Source organism: Falco rusticolus, chromosome 4 (genome assembly GCF_015220075.1).
Source record: "Falco rusticolus isolate bFalRus1 chromosome 4, bFalRus1.pri, whole genome shotgun sequence".
In the NCBI taxonomy this organism is placed as follows: Eukaryota; Metazoa; Chordata; class Aves; order Falconiformes; family Falconidae; genus Falco; species Falco rusticolus.
Window position 1 is genome coordinate 32,769,727 of NC_051190.1, and position 21,213 is coordinate 32,790,939.

The following is a 21,213-nucleotide window of genomic DNA, read 5'->3' on the forward strand; positions in this document are numbered from 1 at the left end:
TGTCCTTCAAGGTGGCACCTGTCTAGCATCATTCACCAGCTGTGTCCTTTATCTGTATGAATAACTGTTCTTTAAAAAACTGTTGTTCCAGCTTTCCCATTCAAAGAACGTCTGTATGCGCAGTTCTGTGAGTAAAAGTCCCCTTTAGTTAGGGGATGAAACACAGACTTCTTCGTGCTGCATTGGCAGCGCTTCCCCCCTCTCTGCATAGAGCAGCCTTGAATGAGAGGAAGACTTTCCATGCTCACTGCTTTAGTGAGCAATACCTTAACCAGTCTGCAAGAAACAAGTTAGGCCACCAGCCGAATCACCTGTCTGTTTGCAGTGTCTCCTCTTCTCAGTCTTGCTTTGCTTTGCTTCAGATTGTATCCCGTGATGATCCAGATCAGTTGCCAGACCCTTTCAATGATATCTCGGTTGGAGGATGGGAGATCACCGATGAGCCTCTTGGCCGTTTATCAGTATGGGCGGTTTCTTTACAAGGAAGGGTATGTGCATGTTCCCTAAGTTTTCTAATGTAGATTACTACTGAAAAGGGGTTCAATGCTTTTAAATCAAGGCAGGTTTGGTAGTGTCCTGTCCTTAAGAAAATACGCTGCTTGTGTGTCTGGCAGTAGGTGTAAAAGCTGCTTTGGGACTACGTTGTGTAACAACCTGTGTTGGAAATGGCAAGGCTTAGTATCTTACAGGGTTGCTGTTCTATGGAAGCCTTAAACCTCTATAAACAGGTGAATCTTAACAACTTGGGCTGAGTAGCATCTTATATCCTGAAAAATGCCCAGAATGATGACTGGCACAGGTGACAAAGAGAAGAAGCCTTAAAACCTGGTAAAGATTCTTGCAAAGCATTGTGCCGTGTCCCCGTGGGGATGAGTCAGGTATGAGTCGAGAAAGAGTTTACAAAATGGTTTTCTAAGACTTACTGATCAGAAAATGGTAACCTCACTTGGCAATATGGAATCCAGCTCTGGAATGTTTTCCATTTATTTTCTATTGAAAATTATACAACTTTCTTTTTGTTGTTACTGTTTTTAGGCCTACGGTCAGTCTCTTCTCTTTTGCTCAGTGCTGTAAAGATTTGATTCTTACTTTCCTTCTTTCATCCTTACACCATGTATCTGACATTCCTTTGTTTCTAGAAAATTTCTAATTTGTGGTCTCACAGGGAGGAATGTAATACTTTTAACAGATAGCCTGAGGTTTCTGTCACGCTTGGCACTGCCTGGAGAGGCAAGCACTCTTGCTTAAATTGTTTAAAGTAAAATTCCCTATGCCTCATACTTCCCAGTAGTAAGTGACAAGCATCCCAACTCTACAGGCTTACTTGACTGACATTATAAAATGCTTTAATTTCCCAAGTAAAAGTCCCCAGAGAAGTAAAGTATTTCTAAAAATGAGGATTTAGCACTCAGCAGTCATGTTTTAGAGTCCTCATACGACTACCACAGGATGCTTTCTATTTTTGACCTATTTTGACCGTGATCTATAGAAAAGTTTACAGACAGTAGGACCAAGACTAGCAAATGGGCTGGATGTCACTGAAGGCTGCACAGAGAATGGAATTTTTTACCCATATTGTGGCAAGCTCTGTTTGAAAGTGAGGTCAGGCTGTCACCTAACAGTAACATTTTTGTTTTATATATTTGTTCGTTCTTGGTTTATGTAACATGTCCTGACATACACTGAAGTGTTTTTTTAAATGTTGAAATATACACAGAACTTGTAGCAATAGGTTACTGTACCCAGTCCAGAGCTGCTTCCACGACAAAAGCTAATCTGTAGAAAAGCCTCCTCCCTTAGTATATAAGGAAATAGCTTCAACTGCATAATCAACATTAAAAAAAATGCCTTTAAAGTCAGAGTGCATACACTGTGTAAAAGATTTCTGTTGTTAAAGGAGGACTGTTCTGCCCAGTTTGTCTTCACGTCTGTGTCAATGGTTTCATTGTTGTAGTGATATTTTTCTAAGTTTTATTTGTTTGGGCTTTTTTTTAAACTTGTCTAGGTATGGTACAGAGAAAATGTCTGCCATCACAATCCAGAAGGTTCCATGTGGTCCTTAATCACCACTCCTGGTGAAGTTGTACAGATCAGCTGTGGACCGTATGACCTCCTTTGGGCAACTCTTTGGGAAGGGCAAGCTATTGTGAGAGAAGGAATCGATAGGAATAACCCTCAAGGTAAAGTTTGTTAAATTTAGCTGGAAGCCCCTTTGATTTTTATAGTGTTTAGTAGAAAACTAACCTAAAATGCCGTCTGGGTTTTGTTTCTTGCAGGAATTTCCTGGAGTACTGTGGAGTCTCCAAGCTCTGAAAATGGGATTATGCATGTCTCTGTGGGTGTTGATGTGGTGTGGTGTGTTACAAAGGATAGAAAAGTAAGAGGTGTCATATTCTGATTCTGGTTTTTTATTCCCATTTTCCTTCTGCTTTTCTCAAACAGGCACGTAACTTTCTTAGGAAACATTGGTAATTTGGACTTAGTATCCCTGTGGCTTGGGGAATTCTGCCTCCCCTTGCTGTTACAGGAATGCACCATTGTTTCTGATATACATAGTTGCATTTAAGTAAAGGAATACTTTCAGTTTTTCCCTTAGAAGGAATTTTCTAAACCTAAGTCAGACAGATGTGGGTAGGTGGGTGGGGATGTAATAAGGGCTATTAAGCATCAAAATTGAAGGCACTCCTAGTTGCTCGGTCTTGTTTCTACATGGTCTGAAGGTTACATCAAAACCGGTATGGGGAATATTTTCATCTACACTTTTCTATATGATCCTATTTGTTTATCTTCCTACTGGAACTGTTCCCTCTTCATCAGCCTTTTAATGTAGCTTTTTGTATTTATTAAGTGGCATATCTGTTACATGTATGTGTGATTACTTTCTTACTGGGGTTTTACCTCAGAATCATAGAATATCTCAAGTTGGGAGGGACCTATAAGGATCATCAAGTCCAACTCCCTGCTCCTCACAGCAAGACTTGAAAGTCTTGAAGAATGTACTAGAATGCTCTTGTGCTGGTTGCAATCACATCCCCTCATACTGAATTCAAAAACACAGGTGAATTCTGTGCATATATAGCAGTTTTAAGTAATTGAGTTACTCTGGTTTAAGAGTTACTACGTGTCAACTGAGCCATAGTAACAGACTTGTCCAGCCTGCTCCATCCGCCAAATAAAACCACTATAATAAATGTAGATAAGCTAGCATGGTTTTCATCAGATCTGCCACAAGATAGTCAAGTACACTGTGTTGTGATAAAGCCAACAACTCCTAAAGTAGCTGCTTGTCACTATATGACTACATGCTAAATACAGGTGGAAGTTTTTCCAGGTAGCCAGCCCACAGGCACTTTCGGATTGGTAAAAACTAATCTAAGGGGAGACAATTTCAAGAGCTGTACTACTGAGAAGAACCCTTTGACCGTTCTGTCCGTCAGCCTGGCTTCTGGGGTTTGAACATAAGAACACTATGTAGAAGCATATTCAGAGTGACCAAAAATAACCTACAGTCGACACGTATTAATAAGAAGTATTTTTCCAATGGCAGAGAAACTAACTGTCACAGAAGGTCTCCTTGTGGGCTGTTCTGGCTGTAGTTATCACCAGATTCTGGGTACTATTAAGGGAATTGTTATATCTTTACCTGATAAAGAAAAAGAACCAAGGAGGTAAGTGACTTCTTAAGGCAGTGTGGCATATCGTTATTGGAGATTATGACTTATCCACTAAAGAAACTAAATTCCAGCTGTTTGCCTGCTAATGCAGAAAGAGCAAAATTTAGTCTTCCTGCTGTTGTTGTTGTAGGTGTGGTTTAGAAGAGGAGTGAACTCACATAATCCTTGTGGGACAAGCTGGATTGAAATGGTCGGAGAAATGATGATGGTAACTGTAGGCTTAAATAACCAGGTAAGACAGCTGTATACCCGTTGTGAGGACATTATGTACAGTGAATACCCTACAGGCAGTACTCACTTGTGGCGAGGTCTGTCAGCAGTGCCAGTACAGACAGCTGAACAAGAGGTCCATGTGCTTGAACTGCTAGGCAGGAATGCATGGCTGCTTTCTTCACCAGCAGGTAACAGTCAGCATGTCTCGTATGGCACATTCAGGTGCAAACAGTTTTCTCTTGATGGAACAGAATTTTATACTGCATCTAGAGTATCAGCATTAGGGAGGAACACAAAAGGAAAACGCTGTGTCCAGCAGATTTTTGTGCTGAATTTTCCACCACTGCACCTTTTGTGTAGCTACCTGCATTCCGTGCCATTTCTTTCACCAAGCCCTTTCCTTCCCTAGGTTTGGGGAATCAGCTGCGATGACAGAGCAATTTATTTTCGTCAAGGTGTCACACCAAGTGAGCTCAGTGGGAAGACATGGAAGGCGATTGTATCTGGCCGAGAGAGTGACAGATCTCAGACCGGGAGCTCAACAAGTCTGCTCAGGTACTTAGTAAAATACCTGCTCGAGACTTTGTACGCCAAGAGTTTCAATGCTTTGCGATATTTCTTTATATTCAAATGGTACAGACAGGGAGGAGCAGGGAAGGCATCTTTAATCATTATATATGCCAAAAAGCATTTGTGTTTTTTGCCATTAAAATTCACAATAAGCAGCAGTTGCTGCACTTGGAGTAGAATCTGAAGCTCCCATTTTGGAATTCACTACGTGCTTGCAATAAAATGTGTTTCTCTGGGCTTTACTATCCCTATCTGGAACTAGTCTCTAACAAGAGAAAAGTTTACCTGTGAAATATCATGAAGGAGTGTCAACTCTGCTTAGGAATTATCCTTTGCCTGAGTGTCACTGTACGTTTCCTTTCCTAGAGAGATTAAATTGGTAACTCCCCGCTGACTGCTGGCCTCTTGGCTGTGCAAGACATGCCAATGAAGCTGGGAGTGCTGCAAAAGCTACTTGTTTGAGTCAGAGCGTGCTCTGAGTAGAAGCCCGCTTTAGCTAGGACAAAAATCATAAAGTTAATAATGGGTTTTTAAAAAATCCTATTCATTATTTCATATCCAGAAAATGTGACATTGCTTTAGTGTTTTCCTGAGAGTTGTAGGCAACTGACACCACCGATTGTTTGAAAAGATCTGTGAAATATCTTCCAGTGTTTCACTGGTCTGCCAGATTTGTGTTAGACTCTTTCCCCTGATGATAGAGTTTGACCTTTAAAAAAGAAGTCCGCTGTTTCTCTCCTCAAGCTGAAATGCTAGGCTGATTTCTGTATGCCTGTGGCCTAAGGCCTGTACTAATGTGTAATGCTTTAAGTGATAGTTAATTATCTATTTGTCCTTCAGTGCTGGCTGTTTCTTTACTGATGATATTCAGAACCAAACGAACGCGATCATTCAGGGTGATGCAGATACTTCCTCTGACACAGAGCTTCCGAGTGTACCCGTGAACCTTGCCAACACTCCCCCACTGGGAGCTGCAGCCAGCAGCGGTGGTAACAGCACAGGCCACCAGGCAGCAGAAGTATGTACAAATTTGACTGTGGATCCTCTGGACTGTCATCAGGGAGAAGCCACTGTTGCTTCAACTAGTAATGAGAAAGCTGATTTTGAAATGCAGAAATCTAGAAACCCAAATCCTTCTGCAGAACTGCAGTGGACAAACATTGACTTGAAGGAGGCCCAAAAGCAACCAGTCCTCTCCATCAGCACCTTTGCAGAAACATCCAGCCTGTCCTCCCTTGGCATGTTCTCGGTGGGAGCTGAAGAACAGTACGGAGCCGATGAGCACCCACTGTGGGCCTGGGTGTCTGGGGGAGGCTGTCTGGTAGATTTGCACAGCCCGCTGAAATGGTTCACTGTGCCCTCAGGTACTATCCAGTCACCACAACCGACCTTAATTCTCAATCACAGTTCAGTATGCTCTTTAAGAAAAATGTCAGTTTGTTCTTTTTGCAAGACTATATAATCACCTAGAGATTCCATTTCTACACAGTTTACAAAGTTTGGCTGTAATACATTGATTCTGAAGTATAATAATTAGAAAAATTACATTAGACTGGGTTGATTCAGTGCAGTGTTCAAAGCTGCATCGTGTTTTACCTTTCACAGAACTGTATTCAAAGCTCACTGGAATTTATTGGTTTTGGTTCTGTTGTAGGTTTGTCGTCCTCTGTGCAATCTCTCTCTCTGTCTATCACTCCAGCACAGACAGCAGCATGGCGAAAGCAGATTTTTCAGCAGCTGAGTGAAAGGACAAAGCGGGAACTGGAGAATTTTAGGCATTACGAACAGGCTATTGAGCAAGTAAGCAGTGAGGACACTTACCTCTTATCTACTACACACATCTATCAATACTGGGCATCCATAATACATTTCTGAGGTATTGATCTGAACTTACTGTCACCTTTATATTCTTATCCTTACTTCTGTCTATGACAACTTTCCTGGATTATCACTGTCTGAGCTCCCTGTGGGAAGCTAGCAGCTTATCAAACATGGAGCAGCAATCTTTATCTAAAAGCATGAGCTGATAGTTTTGTGTAGGACCAAATGAAGCATTGGTCAGCATTAGAGTACACTGAAACCTCAAATCCATAGAGAAACATTTGCAACAGTGGAACATTGTATGAATTATTCCACCACAAAATTAGGCTTCCTAATTGAAGCAGTGGCTCAAGTGAACTTTCCCTCTCTGTGAACATTAAGGGATTAATGTAACTTGCATAACAAAAATAATGATGCAAACATCAATAGCAGCACTTAAACAGCAGCACTTTTGCTTGATGTTCCCTTTGTTATGACCTCTTGGCTCTTTTCAGATTCATTCACATTTTTGGTCCCTTCATTGCTAATTGCCAAGTGACATCTGGAATTCATTTGATTAAAAGCACTTGAAGTCCACAGGTTTAATCAAAATTAACAAGATTACGTCAAAAACCTTTAAAGTCCAAACAGAAGTTGTGTTACAACAGGAGCACACTAGAGTCAATTAGTATCTCTGTGTTACTGCATTCTGGCAGAGGTAAAATGTTAATACTGTTGTACATGTACTATTTTGGCGCCTTTCTATCCACTTTTGTCAGTTTCCATTTTGCCTTCAGCTTCCTGAACACCCTGGTGCACTCCGTGTCAGAATTAACTGATATGGTACAGACTAACCTGCAGCAGACATTTCTTGTGGTCACAAAAAATACTATTTGACAGACAGGTAGGGAGTCATGCGGTTTCCTTACTGCTATAAATTTGTGTTTGCATTGCAGTCAGTTTGGGTTAAAACTGGAACCTTGCAATGGTGGAGGAATTGGAAGCCTCATAAATGGATGGATGTTCGAGTCACACTTGAGCAGTTCACTGGGAGCGATGGAATGCGTGACAGCATCCTGTTCATCTATTACATGTATCATGAGGAGAAAAAGGTGTGTTCAGCTTGAGACCCTTGAGAGAGTTGCATTTGGCAAAGGAAAACCTTCAAAGGGAAAAGTTTTCTCAAGGGAGTTTTGGGAACCAATTCAAATGTAGCTGAGTGCAATAGCAAATTCCAAGCTTTTCTAAGCTGTAGCTATGTTAATACAGTGTCAGAAATAACCAGTCAGCAACCATCCACATTGCTGAAACTATCAGCTTTGCATGAACTAGGATTCTTTTGGAAGTTCAAAATGTTATTGATTGTGAAGACAGACCAAGCTTGGCTGGCCAGGGTCTTCATGAATTTGGTTAATGCATATGGGCAATAGGAATCAGAGGTAGTGCAGGACTGGAATTGAGCCCCATCCCTTCTGCGCCAAGAACTGATTCTTTGCTATCCTTGGCAGGAATGCCTCATTCATAGTCCTGAAGTGCAAAAATGCTTACTCTGAGGATGGCACATCTGAGTTTGCTTCAGTTGCAATTATTTTTTTCTCTTGTCTTAGTATATCCATGTGTTCCTGAATGAAGTCACTATTATAGTTGAAGTTCTGAATGAAGCCAAACATTCCTTTGCACTCTATACACCTGAGAAGACAAAGCAGCGATGGCCAATCCGCCTGGCAGCCGCAACAGAGCAAGAAATGCATGACTGGGTAATTCTGTGGATTTTTCGTTTCAAGCGGGCAATATCTGAAATAAACCATAAAAGCTAGTCTCTGAAACCTCAGCATTACATTAACAGTATCTAGGCTACTTATTTATTTTCACAGTTTAGGTATTTAAAAAGTCCGTTCAAACCTACTCAGAGGCACTTGAGGCTTCTTACCTCCTCTGGATTTCGCACGTTTTCTGATCCTGCAGTCTTGTACAGTAAAACCAATACTGTTTTTCCTTCCCTTCTTATCTCCAGATATAGATCAGGTTGCAAATGAGGTAGGAGTTTAATTGAGCTAGTCTATTTGTCTGTATTGGTAGAACTGTTACCTGTTGCCACTGTTGTAGAGAGCCTTATGTGTAGGCAAACAGGCATATATACGCTGAAGCAATGGAAAACCTGAAAGATACTTCATGATGATCAAATACTGCAAACCACGTTGGTTCCAGCAATTGTGGTGTTAATTTTTAAAACACTGAATTCCAGTGCCTTTGAGAAAAAGCTGCAAATTCACTTTGCTGATTTGCAAGAACATGCAAAAGAAAAACTTTGTTTTATAATACTGAAGCTTCTATATGGAAATTTTTTTTCTCACTGTAAATGGAGCTTTTGGTTCTCTGCTTCTGGTTTTGTAGCTGTCTTTGCTGAACATGTCCTGTTGTGAAAGCAGACGGATTCAAGGCCCTCCTTCTCACCATGCCATTTGGTCGGTTACTTGTAAAGGAGACATCTTTGTTAGTGAGCCAAGTCCTGAACTGGAGGCCGGACCACTCCTGATGCCATGTGATCAAATGTAAGAGGTTTCAGAAGCTGTTCTTTCTGCATGGGATGCCACCCAGCAAAGTCTGTCTTCCATGTCAGTTCCGTGACTTTGATGGGCTGTCGGAGTGTACAGTACCCTGCAGATATCTGTCAATGACAAGCTTAATGGCTGCCTTCATATTCATGAATGCATGTGAAGAAATTTGCCAAATCATATTTTAATTCTTGGGTGCTGGAGCTATTCATGTGATTTCAAAAGCCTTTCTTACTGAGATCCCACTTGTTTGTGATTGCATCTTTAATGCCATAATTACGTAAATGAAGAGATGGCCTAGACTAGAAGTAAACCTAATCACTGTCATTGTAATGTAATTTCAGTTCTCAGTTTTATCTGAATAAGGAAATCTGAAATTCTTAGTCCTCCATAGTCACTACAGTCCAGGAGCAGCTCCGTTACAGTTTCTATTACAAGTACAGCAATATAGTACTGCAAAGTCTTCAAGCAACAAAATACCAGGCTCAGAACTGGTGGGTTAAAGGCCAACCTTCAGTTTAAAAAATACCCCCAGTTTCTTTGAATAATACCTTTAGCCCTTTTTCTTCAGGGTAGAGCACTTTCAACATATGGCAAATCACAAAGCTGATGTGCTCTTGCATCTTAGTTTGGGGGATCTGTGACCTAGATCATCTCCTGCCTTTCTGATATCTAAAATACTCCTCTGCAATCCCTTTATTTTCCCTGTTCCTCCCCAGAAAAGTGCCATGGCCAACTGGCTGTGTAAAGCCCCAGAAAATAGGAAGAATTAAACACCTGTTTTTACCAAGCTCCATAGCAAATATATAAATAATTTGTTTTCTTGTCAGATAAAGGCAATTCCTAGATGTAAAAAAAAAAAAAAATTAGGATGAAGTTAAAGCTGAGGTAGTTGATGGCCACTAAGATGTAAAGACACAAGCAAGACCATCCTAACTAGTGTTTAAATATATATAATATAAGCCATAAAATAAAAGGGAAGTAAAATACTTCAAAGCTTGACAATTCCAAGTGGTGGCAGACAGGTTCCTTCCATCTGTTCTTCAGTAGTTGTTCAGAGGGAAGTGCTTTCAGTTGGCAACTGCCTTCACTTCCAGATTGCACAGAGGTTGAACAAAACCATATGAAGTTGCCTGTCCTTCAGGTTGTTGAGTTGTAGGAGAAGAAAGCATACATTCCTGATGGATGTGGCGTAGAGTAAATGTAACATGCTGTTCTTTTTCTGGCAGGTTTTGGCGTCAAGTTGGAGGTCATCTTCGACTGATAGAGTGCAATAACCGAGGCATAGTGTGGGGCATAGGATATGATCACACAGCTTGGGTTTATACTGGCGGATACGGAGGTGGCTTCATTCAAGGTAAGGACAGTAGGTCTGCTGCAGTGTGCACATCTCTCGCTTCTCTTCCTGACTGGGTCAGCTGTTAAAGCTATTGCAGCTGTCCTTCCTTTAGCCTTACAAACACGTAGGGCAATGCAGTGAACAGGCCACACGTTAGGAAAGAATTGGTATTGCAGTTTTATATTTTCAGCTGAAGAGTGAGAAATAAAGAGACTGCAATATTACTGTGGGTATTGGAATTTAAAATGTAGCATCTTTAAGGTTTAGCTTTACTATAATCCAAATCGTTTATTTCTCACAGGACTGGCCAGCAGTGCTGATAACATTTACATGCAGTCAGATGTGAAATGTATTTACATTTATGAGAACCAACGGTGGAACCCAGTCACTGGATATAGCAGCAGGTTATTTACTTAATTTATTGTATTTATTTACTGTAATTTTTTAATACTGTCAAATGAAACAAAGCGTTTGTTCTAGCTTTTCTGAATAGTAATTTCAGTTATTGTATCTTCAATGTCCTCCAACATTTACTGTTAACCTGAGATGGACACAGCAGTGTGTCTCAATTTTATAGATTTGGAATTATCCATTCAAAACGCATGTATAACAAAACATTGCAGATTTGTGCTTTGTGAGTGCACAAAGTGTGCCTACTTGCAACATCTTTCATAAGGGCCGTACAGCAAAGTTCTTACTAGGATCTATATATTCGTATACATATTATGCTAGATACATTGGGTCCTTGAATAGTACATTTGAACAGAAGTATTGAAAAAGCATTCATATATATGGGTGTCTATGCCAGAGAAACTCAGGGTCCACCTTCCAATTTTAAATAGTAGTGAGGAATTTCACACTACAGAGGAAAATTTACATGGTCCTCAAGTTTGGTGTGACTGGAAGCAATTGTACAGATTCTTTCCCACTATCCTCATCACTTGCATGATATTTCTAAATACAGACATTAATGAGAGTACTGTTCCATGTATGAAAGTAGGAAGTGCTACAAACAGGCTTTTCTTCCCTTGCCTTTTAAATTCTGTGTTGTAAATGACCTTGCATTCCTTGTACACTGTTTCACCACAGAGGTCTGCCCACAGACAGATACATGTGGAGCGATGCATCTGGCCTGCAGGAATGTACAAAAATCAATACCAAGCCTCCTTCTCCGCAGTGGTCTTGGGTAAATTTTGTCTTAAAAGTCTTTTTACTAAGAAGGCAAGGCTTAGCAAGTAGGATACAAGACTTGGGCTCAAGTGACCCAGATTTTCTTCCTGGATTTGTCATAATATTTAACCTTGATTTCCCCATTTATACAACAGCGATAATCTTCCACAGTCAAAAGAACATTAAGCATTGAGTGGGATTTTTTGTTTAGTGGCACTTTGACTGCTGCACTGATCCCTTCAACTGAATTAAAAAGACTTGGGAACCTCTGTATGAATTTATATTGCAAGTATTAGAAGGTTTCTAGCACATCGTTGCACTCCAAAAGGTGGAGAGAAAATAGAGAAGAGGTTATTTTTATTATACATTAGGTGTTGATTGTGCTTGTTATTGTCTTCTTTTGACAATAGGTATCCGATTGGTATATTGATTTTAATACTTCAGGCGGCACTGATCGGGAAGGCTGGCAGTATGCAGCAGACTTTCCAGCGTAAGGAGATACCTTCTTCTACCTAAAATACTGGCAGGCAAATGTGATACTTAAGTCCTCATTTCTTCTTGTTTGTTGTTTTGCACAGTAACTGTGCTTTAACAGGGGCAGGTGTGTCTTGATTTCTCCCTTTTTGTGGGGATGTTAACACTGAAATTTGCTGGGGAGGTAGGGCAGCAAGGTGAACTGGAAACTGTAGTTTCAAGTCTTTTAAAGTCAGCAGGCGCGTCTGGTGGGCAGATACATAGACAGTGCTCTTAGGCTGGCACGGACATTGGAGATGCTCTGACATCCTCATGAACACTTACTTAAATCTGTTTTCATAGGTCCTACCATGGTCACAAGACAATGAAAGACTTTGTCCGACGGAGGCGCTGGGCAAGGTGAGGAACTAAAATATAAATAAACGTTTTTAGAAGTCTCATTTAGTTATGAGGGGAAGAGTCTTGTCACCAAATCAACAAAAGCATTAGTAAACATGCAGTAAATAACATGTCTGCAATGGAGAAGCTGATGATCTTTAGCATTGTGGCTTTAATTTTAAGCCTTTACAGGTGGATACCCTATTGTGTTTTGTGGGATCTGTAGATAAAAGTCAGCTAGGTAGTTATTCTCTGTATCTGATTTTCCTTATGGTAATTGATTAAGGAATAGTAGAGTCTAGGTATATTAGTACATACTAGGTCACTTGTAACAACTGGTAATACGTCTTTTGTATTAATAGTTTTAACATAGGAGTTCCACATACTGTGTACTAGGCCACAGATAATACCAACCCCATTTAAGTCACAGTACACTATATTGTTACACAGTACACTCATTGTTACTGATGCTACAAAGCTAGTACTTTGGCCCTTGTACAAAAATCTTTAACGGAAGGTCCCAAAGCATCAAACTGTTGTTGTTCCAGGATACGCAACAAAACAAACAACATCCAGTCAATCAAAATGGTGACTTGAAATAAAAAAAGGCAACTTGAGAAATACCCTCAAGTCTAAATATTTCTCTTTTTTTAAACTATCAGTTTTAATTGTCAGTTGAAAATCGAAAACAAATAGGGAACAGCTCAGGGCTGGATCCAGTGTTGCAGAACTGGAGAATGGAGGAATGTCCTGAGTTTTTCAGGACATTCTTCATACACAGAAGTTACTTTTGTGATGATGGAATCTAACATAATTTCTTTAATAGACAGCACTACTTTGTTGCAGTTTCCACAGAAAAAATACACCAATTCCCAGAATGACCTACCTCCAACTCTTTATATAAAGCTGCCTTATCTCTGCCTACCTACATAACTTTATAACAAGCCCCACCAAAAAAACTAATTGAAAAACAATTACCTTAACCAAGACAGAGGCAGGAATGGACCAGGTGTGGAGTTCCGCAATGGGATTCTCAGCTGGGGTCAAATATTCATTATCCAGCTGTTGCCCACTGTGAGTTTTAGAGAACTAGAGAGCAGTGTAGCACAAGCTGCAGACTTCTTGGTTGGGCTTGGTTTTATAAAGTAACTTTTCTAAAAAAAAACCACAGAAGCTTTGAGAAATCAGTAATACGTCAGAAGTTAAAACCTGATGCAAAACACTAATGATTGTTATAAATCTCTTTGAAATGAAAAACGCTAATACTTACTGTACCTACTTAATGAAAAGACTTCAGTATTGTTTGCACTGAAGTCAACAATGGACCAGGAAACAAATTCAGTTATAGAAAGTACATACTTCTGATGGGCATGGGTTTTTTCTGCTTCAGAAAATGTAAGATAGTCACCAACGGGCCGTGGCTGGAAGTGCCTCCTGTTACCCTGTGGGACATCTCCATAATTCCCAGTTCAGATGCAGACGATGAAGAAGCAGTAGCACTGTGGGCAATCAGTGACAAAGGAGACGTGCTCTGCAGGCTTGGAGTGACACAGCAAAATCCAGCTGTAAGGCTCCCTGTTTTTACTGCCTTATTGACATACTTAATGTAATTATGGAAGTACATACAGTCATGCAGTGTACTCTCTCAAAGCACCTTGTTATTTTTTTTCACTTTTATGTCCCAGATTTGAAGGTCCTTGTCCATCAACTGAAACAGTTTGCTGCCCACAGTTCTTACAACAGCACTTCCCTTGCATAATCTACCTTAGCTTGTGCCACGTCACTTGCAGGAACTTAATGTCAGCTCCTGTAGGTCTTCTTGTGAGGCATTTGACTTCCACCTTCTGCACTGAAACTTAGTTCCTTTTTTTTTTTTTTTTAATTGTTGATAATATGCATATCCCATTTAAATGAACTGCTGAGGATCAGAATTTCTCTGAAGTATGGTCCCAGTCTAATGCCCACTGATACCACTAGGAGTTTGTCGTTTGACTTTTCTGGGCCTGGAACTGGCTGCTTATTTAAGACAGGTGGGCCTGGACTAACCTATGGATTTAACTTTTTTTCTTATGGACCGTGACAGAAGTAATGAGTGAATATCCAGTAAAATATGCAGAAAGGAACAAATAGTCCCAGCAAGTTCAATAGGAATAGTTATTTCCTACTAATAGACATATGCTGAAACACCAGATTAGGGTTGATAGGCACTGATTTTAAACCGTATTTACAATGGGGGGTCGGAGGCGGGGAATCTTAACAATATACTTTAGTGGAGTTTGGAGAAGAACTGCCAGTTGAAAATCTATAGGAATGGGTTTTTAAATTTTTTTTTCTTGCTGTTCAATCAGTTACAATAGCACAGATCTGTAAGGCAGTGCAACAGCAAGAACTGAAATACCATGTCTGGAATCTGAAGCTCCATATCCGATTTTTGTGAGACTGTTGTTCTATGTAATCAAAACCAAGGGATATTTGAAAAAAGAAGGCTCTAGCCCAGCTATTCAGAGACATGTAGGTGCCTAAATTCTGGTGATTTCAACAGAAAGGCTCTGTTATAGTCCAGTGTAGCTATTTTCAAAGAGTTTTATATCCAAATATCTTTGACAATCAGGGACCTTGTTTCTGTTCAGCTGTAAAATTATGTAAGAATTATTCTTCAGAATCTTTTTCACTATGTAGGGCTTTTCCCATTTGGGAATTATCAACAGTATTTGTCATGGAGTTTTTAACCATTGCTTTACAATTCATTTGTTAGGGAACGTCCTGGCTGCACGTGGGAACAGATCAGCCCTTCATTTCCATCTCAATTGGAGCATTTTACCAAGTGTGGGCTATTGCTAGAGATGGTTCTGCCTTCTATCGGGGTTCAGTGTCTCCAAAAAAACCTGCAGGTAAGTACTTGCCCTTTTTGAGCACAGTCTTCATTTTACACATTGTGTAAGCTTTACTACACTGCAACATCTGAACAAGACAAGTCAGTTTAGCAGACGGCTTTCCAATAGCTGTGCAAAACACAGTGCATATGAATAATACTGATTGATAATTATAGCAGTTAATTTGCTCTTCACTTGTGTGATTTAAAGTGTTTGCTTCTATAAACAAGCTAGTAAGAATCTATTAAGTGTAATGTCATTCACAGCTTTCTCCTCAGCTATGTATTTCAACTGCAGGCATTTCCAAGACTTGTCATACATAATTTTGTCTTCTCAAAATTTTACTCAAGTATTTCTGACCTTTAGGTGACTGTTGGTACCATATTCCTTCACCTCAAAAACAAAAGTTAAAACAAGTCTCAGTAGGACGAACGTCTGTGTTTGTGTTGGATAAAAATGGTAAGGATCTTTAAAAATTATTTATCAATGTTACAAAAAACAAATCAGTATACATCAGACCGATTTAAAAAGCAGAGGCTAAGTTAGAGCTTCTGCTTGGACAGACAATTACTGTTGCTTCAAGACGAGTAATATTTCATATTGAAAGAGATGGTGTACCTGTTTTTTGTTACATCTGATAGTGCCCTAGGTAGCAACAGTCCAGCATCTACACTGTTCTTGGGGGGGGGGGTAAATGAATGTCAAAGAAAAGAATTGTATGGCAGGATTTTGTCCGAAACCCTAGAACGTACAAAACTGAAGAGGAATATTTTGTTGTTGCAAAACCTAGAAATGGCACCACCATTGCAAGATAAATTACGAAGCATCCTTTTGTAAAATAAACAAGTCTTCAACACCAGTCTCCTTCAGAGATCTTTATCTCATTTGCTTTAGTGCTCTAGTGCATAGTTCCTTATATGAACATTTTTCCCAAAGAAGTTTTACAGAACAGAGTATTTTCTGTTTTCCAGAAAAGCTAGAAAGAAGAACTGTAGAAACACAAATTCCAAAGTAGGAACTTCATTGTCCTTCACTGTAACACATTAGTCAAAACCATAATACATATCCACAGAACACAAAGCATGAACTACTGATTTGTTATCTTGTTTACTAACACTTTATACAAAGCAGATAAATGTTACCAGGACTGGTTATTTTATAGGCAATCTTTGGTACCGGCAAGGTATTACACCAAGCTACCTCAGGATCTACGTGGGATCACGTTTCAAATAATATCCGTAAAATGTCTGTAGGGCCCCTGGACCAGGTGTGTATTAAGCTTCCTTGTTTAAATGTTAGTTTATTAGTGACTTAACATCCTTTTGTAATTAAATGTTCTTCATAATTATTTGTGTTTAACTTTATTTATTCTCCAAGGTCATTGTCTAAATGCTAGAATACTGATACCAACACAAAAGTCATGCCAATGAAATAGTGATACAGCCAGCCCTTTGCTGTAAAAAGCCTTGTTAATTTTCAGTTAACAAGACTATTCTATATATTTAATCTCTTTCCTGCCAAGTCTTACTATCTGGCAGTTTTAATTATAACACTGCTATCTAGTTGGTTGTTTGGGTGTGCCTCTGACTAAATTAGAGCAGGTTTGGCCAATTCAAGATCAAGACTGATGTCTGAAAGAGGTCAAACAGACTGCACCTGGGAAGAGCAGCACCAAGAGCACATGCTACTGCCTCCTTTTGTTTTCTTGAGGTCTGGGTGATAGCTGACAAAGTGCAAGGAAGTCATAGTTTGAGCTGTGGGACAGTCTGCCATCGCACCGGTGTTCAGCCAATGGAACCTAAAGGCCTCTCATGGGATTATGGTATTGGGGTAAGTGCTGGGGGTATAAAACTGCCTAAAAGCTGCGTATCCAAATACCTGTGGGCACGTGTAGAAAGGAAAGTGCCGTCCTGCTCCAGCTGGCAAGCTTCCTACAGCTTGCATATACCTGCAGGAAACTGACCTTCGTTCTTCAGTTTTATGTTCCTTTTTTAAGTTAATACTACAGGTTATGCAATTATAGCTGGGAAGTAATGTATTTGCATTTGATAAGCATTCATTTTAAACAGGTAATTAAAAAGTTATAATGGAAAAATTAGTAAAGTAAGTGCTGTTTTTAAGAAGTAGAATTTTTCCTAGTCTGCAGGTTATTATTCCTCTGTGTTGTTCCCTATATTACCCTCAATGTTTGAAGAAAGACTGTTTCATGGTTTTGGCCCCTTTTAAGTTGGTGGAAAACCTGCTATGGCTCTATTATGAATGCCTGACCCTAATAATCTTAATTCCTTGTAATAAAAATAATCCTCAAGTTTACTACCTCTATACCTCCCTGTCAGGACGATACCTTGTGTTTTGTTTTGTTTAACAAGGAGCCTTTTTTCTGATTCAGCCCAGAGCAGGATTACTTTCCTCATGAGTAAACAGTATAAAACTGGTAGTGCACATAAAGCATCGCATTAGATATGGTACTTGCAAGGTGACATTTCTCCTTTTTTATTTCTTTATCAATCTTTTACAGGGTGGGTGGGAGCACATTACAGTCAGAGGAAACACAACTGAAGCATCTAGGGTTGCTATGCATGACACTTCCGAGGAAAGCCTTGCGGTATCAAAGGATTTAGAAGATGAGGAGAGTAAAGGGAAAACAGAACACTCTAAAACCCCTCTGATGGTCAGTGACAGTCAGGAATTGGACAGAAATACTGTTAATTGTTAAGTTGTCGCCATCTACATGTTGCAGACAAGCAGTAGTCAGTATAATTTAAAAAGAAACTAAGTGTCTATTGCCTGGAGAGAAAAACATGGCCTTTTTGTGCTACTAATACTTTTTACTGAACTGGAGTTTGCAATGGGGTATTTTAAATACTGACTTAATCTACTACATCATGTGTAAAACGTGACTTGATAGAGCTAATTGGCTTTGTCAAAGCAGGCAGGCTTTTTAGCCACAATGTATTTCTGACCCTTTGCTATAGCTGCTATACAACCATACAAATGTGGGTATCTTCACAGATGATTACTACATTTACTTTTTTTTCTGTGAATATTACAGTTCTCTTCCCTATATTTCATATCCACACACCTTGCAAATTATTCTCCAGATTCATGTTTGAGCAGAGGTGAAGGTGTAGTATAAATTTAAATGAATTACAGGCAAACATAACTGTCCTGACTATACAAGCATTGACACATGCATGTAACTGTTCAGGTGAGTCCTGCTTATATCAGCATGTGTACCTTGCTTGGGTCTTGCTCCCATCAGCGATATTAAACTGTATACAGCTCAACAGGGTGCAGCTACCAGTAAGAGCCAATTTTTGCTCACAGTGAGCAATATCTTAATCAAGAATGGAACCACTGGTTTCAGCAGGACTGTGTAGAGAGCACAGTCCTATTCAGTCTAAGTGACAAAGCTTCATTCTAAATTGTCCGCCTAAATGGTGATAAATCATGTTTTGTCTTCATCTTAACTGGAACCCCACAATAACTGAAGTATACAGATGCCTACCTAATGTGGTTGGAAGGCGTCAGACACTTGAGGAGTTAGGCTGCATTCCAAATCATCGCAAATCATGCTTTCATAGCCTAAAAGAAAAGAGGAGGTCTTAAGTAAGATTCTGACTTCACAAGTGGTAGGAGTGCTAAACAGCTTTACTGGTATCAAGTGGAATTTGCCAATGTACACTAACATGGGTTCAGAATGAAGCTCTGCTCTTTGTTTTTAATACATGATTGATTCATCCCTTCTTTCAACAAGAAACCACTTTTTATTCTCAAAAAAAGCTTTTTTTCCTGTCTTACTTATCATAATTGGACCGTGATGTGAAATCCTTATTTGAAATCCAGTCCTTGTGCTGAAAAAGCCTCTCCCAGTAGCTTCAGGAAAGCACTGTTTTTCCCCTGGCAGCAGTTTACATTGATTTTTCCTCTCTGTGTGTGACTGTATATGGAGTTATTTTTATATGATGAGCAGTGTGGTGTGGTCTCAGTACTGTATTTGTAGAAGTAAAACATGTTTGCACGTATTTAAGGAATACATTTGGCATTTTAATGCCAAGGAGAGCACTGTTTCCAAGTCCAAATGTGAAAGAAGATTCAAGAAGCTTTACTGTTTAAAAGAAACTGTTGATCTTTCCAGTATGTGATTAGAAATTTCTGGTTTATACATACATTGTGGGATTACCATGAATAACATGTTTGCATTAATTACCATAATAAGTTTTGCATAACTTGCACAGTGTCTTGTCCAAATAAATAACTTTATTACATGTATTTGTGGATAATTATTAGGACTGTATTTTCTCTGCATCGTATGAAAAATATTTTAATAGTGTTTACATATCCAACAATCAAACTGATTTCATACAATAAGCTTTATAATGTACCTTTAAGTCTTTCCCTACATTGCCAAGTTTCACTTACTTTACTGTAAAAGCTGGGTTTAAGTGAACAAGAGATAAGTTGTTTATGCTCGAGTACTAAATATTTGCCTTCTGAAACTATTATTTAGAAATCTATTTATTTAATTTAAAAATGTAATGTCATTGTTGTGGCTAGTTAAAATAAGGAAAAGTGACTTTAAATTGAAGCCGTTTTCAAAAATAAAAGTAATTTATCAGAAAAAAATGCTTCTTACGAAATCCCTTTTGACATGTCCAAGAAATGCAGCACTTCGTAGCAAAGTACATTGTGGAACTAGCAGTTGCCATTCCATTAAAACACGTTATGTCCTGTGCCCAACTATTCACTGTGGATGGCTGCTTTCAGAGAAGGGGTAACCTTCACGTCTCCTCTGCTACTGTACTTGCAGCTAGGTGTTACATGCCGTCTGGGGCTTCATATTTGAAATGCCTCTGTTTTCAGGAAGTCCTGTCAGAAATACACTGCCATAAGCATTTAAACTTTATATTTGTAACAGTAATATCAGTGTAATTGGTTCTCAAAGTGATGTGCAATTCTTCACCAATGACACTGTTGAAAGTTTTTCAAACTCATTGGTTTCCATCCTCTGCTGAAGTAACCAAATAGCAATTTAAACCCATCTATCCCATAAAAACATTGCAGACATGACATTTAGTATAAACCTACATATGACCCTAAAACGCACTGTTCTAGCAGACTAATGACCTTTAAAGAATTGTACAAAAAAAAGACTATTACCTACAGGTGCTTAGTCCTCACTTACTATATAATAGACAGAACCACAGCATTCAGGCTGGATGGCCCAGAGGAAGCCACCTGGCCCAGCCCCTGCGGGGCTAACACAGCCAGGTGGCTCCCAGCCGTGCCTAGTCAATGCCCGAACACCCCGATGACGATGCCGGAGGCTCCACCACAAGCAGCTGGCACTGGTGTTTGACGGCTGCTGCAGCCCATGGCAGAGGCCCCAGGCTCTATCCGCAGCCCACACCCGGGCTGTAATGTCTTCCCCCCGAGGTGGAGGTCCCTGCTGCAACACAGTGCCCGGTCTCTGGCCTTGTGGGGCCTTAATACAGGCTCCAAGCTGTCCTCAGCAGGGCTGCCGCTCAGCCCCAGCACCTGTCCCTCTCACCACCGGCCTCTCCCAGCAGCAAGCACAGCCGACGGTGCCAGACCACGTGTGGTGCTACGGTGGGAGCCGCAGCAGGTAAGGGGACGCCGCAGCAGGTAAGGGGACCCCGCAGCCTCGCCGCTCTGCCCTCAGCTCCTCTCAGGACAGGACGAGCCCGCCGAAACGCCTCACGGCCGCTGCCCCTCAGCTCCTCTCAGGAGAGGACGAGCCCGCCGAAACGCCTCACGGCCGCTGCCCCTCAGCTCCTCTCAGGAGAGAACGAGCCCGCCGAAACGCCTCACGGCCGCTGCCCCTCAGCTCCTCTCAGGAGAGAACGAGCCCGCCGAAACGCCTCACGGCCGCTGCCCCTCAGCTCCTCTCAGGAGAGGACGAGCCCGCCGAAACGCCTCACGGCCGCTGCCCCTCAGCTCCTCTCAGGAGAGGACGAGCCCGCCGAAACGCCTCACGGCCGCTGCCCCTCAGCTCCTCTCAGGAGAGGACGAGCCCGCCGAAACGCCTCACGGCCGCTGCCCCTCAGCTCCTCTCAGGAGAGGACGAGCCCGCCGAAACGCCTCACGGCCGCTGCCCCTCAGCTCCTCTCAGGAGAGGACGAGCCCGCCGAAACGCCTCACGGCAG

The 21,213-nt window shown here is 40.7% G+C and overlaps 1 protein-coding gene across 1 annotated transcript in view; it reads left to right on the top strand.

Annotated features, from left to right (window-relative positions):
- Positions 1-19,318, top strand: part of TECPR1 (tectonin beta-propeller repeat containing 1) — a 30,165-nt gene extending 10,847 nt beyond the window's left edge. Inside the window, 22 exon segments of the mRNA XM_037386616.1 lie at positions 363-488; positions 2,006-2,180; positions 2,277-2,377; positions 3,805-3,906; positions 4,297-4,442; positions 5,298-5,821; positions 6,112-6,257; positions 7,214-7,369; positions 7,865-8,014; positions 8,652-8,809; positions 10,042-10,169; positions 10,453-10,555; positions 11,241-11,337; positions 11,732-11,811; positions 12,138-12,194; positions 13,564-13,738; positions 14,929-15,064; positions 15,413-15,505; positions 16,209-16,245; positions 16,247-16,313; positions 16,757-16,876; positions 17,565-19,318. Coding sequence (XP_037242513.1) covers positions 363-488; positions 2,006-2,180; positions 2,277-2,377; positions 3,805-3,906; positions 4,297-4,442; positions 5,298-5,821; positions 6,112-6,257; positions 7,214-7,369; positions 7,865-8,014; positions 8,652-8,809; positions 10,042-10,169; positions 10,453-10,555; positions 11,241-11,337; positions 11,732-11,811; positions 12,138-12,194; positions 13,564-13,738; positions 14,929-15,064; positions 15,413-15,505; positions 16,209-16,245; positions 16,247-16,313; positions 16,757-16,876; positions 17,565-17,762 — 3,075 coding nt within the window. The 3' untranslated portion in view covers positions 17,763-19,318.
- The last annotated feature ends 1,895 nt before the right edge of the window (positions 19,319-21,213 follow it).